General features: G+C 48.6%; 1 protein-coding gene across 1 annotated transcript in view; it reads left to right on the forward strand.

The window, feature by feature from the left end:
- The window catches only part of GTF3C1 (general transcription factor IIIC subunit 1), a 74,148-nt gene that overhangs the window by 31,943 nt on the left and 34,931 nt on the right, over positions 1-7,274 (forward strand). The window contains exons 9-12 of the mRNA XM_023521464.1: positions 1,098-1,410; positions 1,958-2,172; positions 4,774-4,910; positions 6,008-6,161. Of these exons, the coding sequence (XP_023377232.1) occupies positions 1,098-1,410; positions 1,958-2,172; positions 4,774-4,910; positions 6,008-6,161 (819 nt within the window). The remainder of the gene's footprint in view (positions 1-1,097; positions 1,411-1,957; positions 2,173-4,773; positions 4,911-6,007; positions 6,162-7,274) is intronic.

Consider the following 7,274-nt stretch of genomic DNA (forward strand, 5'->3'; position numbering starts at 1 on the left):
GAGTGTCCTCTGCACAATTCAGTATCTTTGGATGTGCACACAGTGGAATTATGGAGGAATGTCTCAGCACCTCAGGAAATGAGGCAGGCCTGCCATCTCTGTCAAGGAGGCAAATGGCTGCCCTGGGGGCTGAAAACAGCCACGGGCATGTCCTATTTCCCCCTCACTGTGGTTTCTGTTGGTTTTTACTTTTTAAAAGATGAATGAGTAGTCAGCATTGAAAAGTCAGCAGATGTGGCAGCACAGGAAGCGCCCTCCTGTGTGGGGAGCCAGCTGAAGCTGGCTGGCATCCAGACACCCCTTTGGACAAAGCAGGTGCTCTCCAGGGCTCCACAAGCCCCGCCTCTCTTTTATGTTACTTGTCTGGCTCCTGGGGACATCGAGCTGGCTAATTATACATGTCTGGCATTCCCCTTTCAGAACTCAGATCTGCTGTCTCAGCCCTTTAAGCTTCACTCTCTCCTTGCCAACTTTTTGGCCATTTTGCTGGAAGAGAGTATTATAGTCAAGCTAATAATTGTGGGGCACGTGGCACTTCCATGGCATGTGGTTGGTATATAAAAAAAAAAATGTTACTCTTTCTGCCATTAAGGGCCCTGGGAGAGCCCCTCTTCCCTGTCTTAGAAGATAGAATGAACGTGGATGGGGTAGATGATCTCATCATTAGTCCCCCAGGCAGTGGCTGAATGTTGTCACCAGTCTGTGACAACAGTTCTGAACTGTCGAATTTTGCATAACAAACACTGCCTACTAACCATTTCTTTTAAGCCTAGTCCTGAGCCAGGCATTGGGGACATGCAGAAGACCAAGTTAGGGCCTCATCCTCAAGGCGCAGACACACATTGGGGACTGCGATTCAGAACATTATCCTCCACAGGCCTGTAGAAGCAGGGCCTGAGGGGTGACGAGGCAGGAAGCCGTATGAGGGAGCATCGATGGGGCCTGACCTGGGGCCCAGTGGTGAGATGGAGGGGTTGCAGGGGAACTCAGGAACGATAAGGAAATAGACACCGACGCCACAGACCCGTGGGTCACGGGAATGCCTGTGTGTCACAGCATCCCCTTTTGAGTGTGATTAAACTCATCTCACCCCCCAGGGATTCATGGAAGACGAAGGGCGGCAGCGGACTACCAAGTACATCTCCTGCGTGTTCGCGGAGGAGAGCGACCTGAGCCGGCAGTATGAAAGGGAGAAAGCCCGGAGCGAGCTGCTGACCACAGTGAGCTTGGCCTCGGTGCCGGAGGAGTCACTCCTGCCCGAAGGAGAGGACACTTTCCTCTCCGAGTCGGACAGCGAGGAGGAGGGCAGCAGCAGTGGCAGCAGGAGGAGAGGCAAAGGATCACAGGCGGACGTGAGATCCTCCAGCGTCGGTATCGGCACCCAGCCTCATCACTCCACCCCCACCAAGGGTACTGGGCTCTCTCGGGGCAGGGGCAGGGGTGCGCCCTCAGTCTGAGCTATGCTAATCTTTCCTTGCTCCGGGTGTCTTCAGAAAACAGGCTGTTAGGTTCAGCAGACACATGAGGATATCCTCGGCGCTGTCCTAATTCGGGACCTGTTGGTGTCATATGTATCACATCATCATAAGTTTAGAGGATACGGTCATGTGATCTATCTCTTTTCTGCTTGCTGTTCTTACTATTCAAGGGATGGAATTTCATAAATGTCCCTTCCCTCCGACAACTTGAGAACCTCTTAAGTGTTCAGTTTAGTTTTAGAAGACTTATTTTTAAACATACGAATGTGGTGCTGATGACAGATTTGCAAATCTGATATCCAGCTAAGAATGGGGCGCCATGCTGCTTGCTTGGTCCACTCCCTTCATCTTTAAACTGACCAAATGGACTCCTTCGGCCTGTGTGGGTCAGTCTGGTCTGGCTGCTGAGTGTAAATCCCTCTCATGCCCGCCTTGATGTGGCCGCAGTTCACTCATTCTACTCCTGCCCTCCACCACAGGTGGCTGGAAGGTGAACTTACACCCGTTGAAGAAGCAGCCATCTTCCTCCCCAGGAGCTGCCGAGGAGAAAGCCTGCTGGAGCTCTGTCACCGGGGACGGCCTCCTGGACACCAGCAGCTCGTCAGACCCCAGCGTGCCCTTTGGCTCCAGCTGCTTGGAGAGTAACAGTGGCGACATAGCTGTGATTGAAGAGGTCAGGCTTGAAAACCCAAAGGTGAGAGCTCACAGTGGGAGCCTGTGGCGGGCGGACATCAGCCTCATCAGTTCTGTGCTTAAGAATCACAACAGCAACAACAGAATCAAAAAGCACCAGATGCCAAGTGCCTGCTCCATGCCAGGCCATGGACTGGTGCTCTGTGGGGAGTAAGGAATTGCTCATTTACATACCACCTGCATGCAGCTTTGCCCTACCGGAAATCACCTGCACTATTATTTATAGAGTTTTTAATTTCCAACAACTTACTCTTTTTACTTAAACTTATTTTGCAGGGAAGATTTGTAGGACCAGTTTAGATCAGTGGATCTCACTTTGGGTCCATTTTGCCCCCTAGGGGACATTTGGCAATGTCTGGAGACATTTTTAATTGTCGCGACTGGGAGTAGATGGTCCTACTGGCATCTAGTAGGGAGAGGCCAGGGATGCTGATAAACATCCTAGAGTGTGCAGGATAGCCCCCCACAGAGAATTATCCAGCCCAAAGTGTTGACAGTGCCAGGGCCGAGAAACCCTGCTTTAGATGAAAGGCCAGTGTCATCACCATAAAAAGAAGGTAAACCATAAAGTGGAAGTAATGAAAATAAATCTATATTAGTACATTCTGGCCAGATATTATTGTATGTCAGAAGGTTAAAGATTCACTCGAATCAAACCAATACTTTTTCATTGGTGTAATTAGACAAATTAAAAGACAGTTGACGCAGGAACCCCTTTCTCATTATATGATTCAGTTCACTGTCCTTTGTCACCTTACGTGCCTCAGATACTGCTGGAGATGCCTCCTGCACTTTAGAAACACAGGATCAGAGGAGGAAACACTCAGAACAGGACAGACCTGTGATCGAGATGCTGTCACTGGTGTTTCGTTCAGGCTTCACAGCAGCTCTGTAAGACAAGTGTCAGCTCTGGTCCAGGAGGAGGGGAGTGTTGGCCCTAGGGATTGAGTGACGTGCCTGCTCAGTTCACAACACAGTGAGGAAGAACCCGCATGTGCGGAACCCACCCCGTCCTTGCTTCTCCCTTTCCACATGGAGGCCTGTGCTTCCGTATTCTCCCTATAGCAGAAGTGATGGGGCGTGGGGTGGAGAAGGTTTTCTGTGGCTTTTTCTAGAAACTTTTGGCCCTTTCCTATTGGTTGGATGCCATAACTCCTCGTTATCAAGACATGATTGATATTGTCACTAACTGAAGAACCTGGTCTGCCAGGCAGATCCCACCTGCTTTCTCTACTCACCCACCTCTGCACCTTCTAATCGGGTCCCCGTGCTTCCCTCCAGGTCCTGGAACTCCTGTTGCTTGCTTCCCAAGCAACAGGAGCTCAGCCCTTTCATTTCTTCTTAAAAATCTGTCCCCAAAGTAAGGGCAGGATCTTTTGCATACCTGCTAAGAGGAGAGGCATGAACTATACTATCTGCAGGTCCCTTGGCAAGGCATGTTTTTGCTTTGCTCTCCAGCAGCCCCATGAAAGTGGCCACATTTACTCCTGTGCATCTCCTCCAAATGTTTACTTTGAAATGCAAGCGAGAGCAAAGGTCTTTCTGCCCCTCTTGGGCCCTTTCTTGAATCTTTGAATATTTCACACCTCAAGCTCTTCTGGCTACATGAAAGAACTGGGCCTCCTGGGAAAGCCAATAGAAGACAAGGGATGACCTGTTGTGACACTGAAAATGAGTAGCTTCCTTGAGTCAGTTCTCATTCTCCTGAAAGCTCCATTCCATGAGAGAAGCGTGGCCAGCAAAACAGGCCCCGGGCTGCCATGTGGTGCTGATTTATGCCAAGTGGTTTGCAAGGAACATGTTAGAGTTGGAATTTCCTTTCTGGTCAAGGGCGCACTTTTCGTCTGTACTATTTTTGATCCGAGAGCTGATGGAACAAGTTCATTTAAGCTCCTAGAACACAGAAAGGAGCCATGGAGACTGGTGGGCATTTTGGCAGGGACAAGAGGAGAACACTGATCTTTCTCCTCCCTTTGTCTTTCCCTCACTGCTCATCCTCGTGTACCCAGGGCAGCCTGTTCTGAACCCAGAAGCCTGCCTCTGCGTCTGCCTTTTGTTCTCAGAGAGGCTTACCATGGCTTTCTGGATTTGAAGTCGGAAGCCCATGAGGCAGAGCCTGTCCTGGCACATGGTTACTTCCCCTCACTGAGCCCTGGTTTCCTCTTCCGTAAAATGGGAACTGTAATAATAAGGTGCTTGAGAGTTTTTGATGAAAAAGCCTAATAGAATGACTGGCAGGGAGTCATCCTCAGCATGTCAGCTTCTTCCCTTCTGTTGCAGAACCAAAAAAATATAATAATAATCGAATGACTGCTTTCTGCTGCTTCAGGAGGTGCTGTAGTACATGCCCCTAATTTCTGTTCTGAAACCAGCTGATCTTCATAAATTTCCAGGATCCTCTGCTGACAGATGTCTTTGCCATTTCAAGCATTGAAATAGTGGGGTACTAGAATCCTGTTGGGGAAACAGTCTTCCTGACTTCCTCCTTAAAGCTTGTGCACAGAAATTCCACAAAGAGGGAAAGTGCACCTGCAGGAGTGGTGCTTGGCCCCCGAAGTGTACTGAGCTCGTTGTATTCTTGTGCTTTTGGTCCCTGTTCTAGGAGAGTAGCAGTTCCCAGAAGACTGGGAAGCACGGCCCGGGCCAAGACAAACCCCATGAAACTTACCGACTGCTGAAACGCAGGAATCTGATCATAGAAGCTGTCACCAACCTCCGCTTAATCGAGAGCTTATTCACGTAAGGGGTAGTCCGTCTCTCCTGCACTAATAACAAATCTCATGCCGATTAGTCATCACAAGCACAGAAATGACCAAGAGGCGTTTGAGTCTCTCTTCCCCTATATAGATTCTCATAGTATCCCTTTGTGGTAGAAAGGATTTACTTTGTTCTCGTGATCTGACAAGTGTAGACATTGAAGAATATCAAGACACTCGACAGGGAGAGGTGATTGAACGAGAACTAGGAGTCCTGGGGAAAGTACATGTGCCTTTCTCCTTCCTTGGAAATTTAGTGGTAGTGAAGGGGTCAGAAGAAACTTAGGCAGGTAATAGCATCGGCTAAAATCTTACGTGAAAGCAAAAACAAAAGAGACACAAGAGAACTTCTGCGTCTGGGGCGCCCCTGTTCATACAGAGGCTCTGCACTCTGGCTTGGCCCTTCTGCCGTTACCACTACCTCCTGGGCAACGTCTTCATGGTTTCCAAGGCACCCAGTGTGAAAACCACTCGACTGGAAGGAGCATTACCTTGAGTCAAGGACGCGACTTCTCTAACTAGGTGATGGGGAGGCCATCTGCAGATACTGCTGCCGAGGGCCCCTCTTCTCTGCAGGGAGGGGTTTGGCTGTGTGTTCCTAATGTCCCTTCTGGCCCTGCCATTCTGATCGGTGATCTAGAAATCACCATAGTGACTCAGTAAGATCTAGAGAGTAAGACATATGAGGAGAGGAATCAAAAAGAGCTCCTGAATTGAGGATGTCGACGGTGGGAACCTGGAACATTTCTCACTGGGTGTTAAAATAACTTGGAGACTTAGTAAAGACAGATTTCCATCGTGGTGCTTAGTTTCCTGGCCATTATTGTCACAAGTCATGTGATCTCTCTTTAGTTCCTAGTGGAAAGCTCAGAATGTGAACCTGTTGTAAACGGTGGGTGGTCTTTAGCTAACTATCTCAAAGAGATGATCTTACTTCCTCAAGAAGTCAACCTTTGAAGGGTGAAACCCCCTCGAATTCCTCTCTCGTTTCTGCTGGTAGGCACGTCTCAGTTGCGTCGGGTGAGAAAGGCCTCCATGCTGAGACCAGAGATACTAACTGCTTGTTCTGTGATGCCCCAGGATTCAGAAAATGATCATGGATCAGGAGAAGCAAGAAGGCGTGTCTACCAAGTGCTGTAAGAAGTCCATTGTCCGCCTGGTGCGGAACCTGTCTGAGGAAGGGCTCCTAAGGCTGTATCGGACAACGGTTATTCAAGATGGCATCAAGAAGAAGGTAACCACAGGCTCTCTGATGCCCACAGAGGCAGCTGGGTGCTGCTGGACACTTTCTTGTTTGGCTTCTCATATCCTTGTTACTTCTCAGTCGTTCCTTTGTTGTCAATAACTCGGAATTTCCCATTATGACTCCTAATTTGGGGAACAGGGATCATCCCAACTTTCTGGGGAAGCTGGAAACAAGAAAAAAGGAATCATGTGCTTGGATCTTAGAGCAGCATGTACAGCCCAAGGCAGGTGTCCAGCCCTGCAGCCTGCCTCGACCAAATAGTGTGGGGAGAAATTAAGCAACATTTAAGAGGTGGAAAATTTAGACTGAGCAGCAAGAACATTTTCCACAGACATCTGAGGAAACATATCCCAGAGGATATGATGGCAGCCACTCAATTAGGATGCACTGCTGGGGTTATCTGATGGGAAACAATATATCTCTTCTGTCTCAATTTATTCGTTTCTGTAAAATTTAAAGTTTGAGGCCATTCCCATAGCAACCATAGCTCAGCGGCTTTGCACTTAATTTAAGACATAAATTTTTCAGGGTCAGAGTAATTTGAGAGCCCAGCTGGGCATTGGGACCAAAGGACAGTCAGTTGTAATTTCCTGACCTTTTTTCTGACTGCATTTTAAATCTCTGCCTTAAGAAAGCTCCGCTTTGATGTTTTGTTTTCTTAATAAAATGGCAAGGTCATTTCTGTTGTTTTACTTTATCTTATTTATTGAGACATTTGAAATTTGAAAAACAGAGCAATACGAAAAATGACTTAAGAAATACAGTTTCTACCATTTCTAGTTGGCAGTGCTTATCAGTTTTTATATCTTCTAGGAATCCCCTTGACCTTGCTCCTCTCCCATCCCCAGCCAGCCTGCCACTCATCCCCTTGAAGGACAAAAGCCCCAGCCCATCAGCTACAACGCCTCTGATTTCCATTGATCTTCACAGAGCAGGTCTTTTGGACGGGCACCCCTCTCAGAGCAGAAACTGAGGGCAAGGAAATCTCTCCCAGTCTAAGAGTGGAGAGGGGCAGTCTGTCCAAGGTACCCACTGTGTCTCCAGCTCCTATTTGGCTCCGTATCCACCAGGCAGTATGGGAGGGAGCAGGCCAGGGGTCGG

The sequence above is a fragment of the Pteropus vampyrus genome, unplaced genomic scaffold (assembly GCF_000151845.1).
Source record: "Pteropus vampyrus isolate Shadow unplaced genomic scaffold, Pvam_2.0 Scaffold303, whole genome shotgun sequence".
Taxonomy (NCBI): Eukaryota; Metazoa; Chordata; class Mammalia; order Chiroptera; family Pteropodidae; genus Pteropus; species Pteropus vampyrus.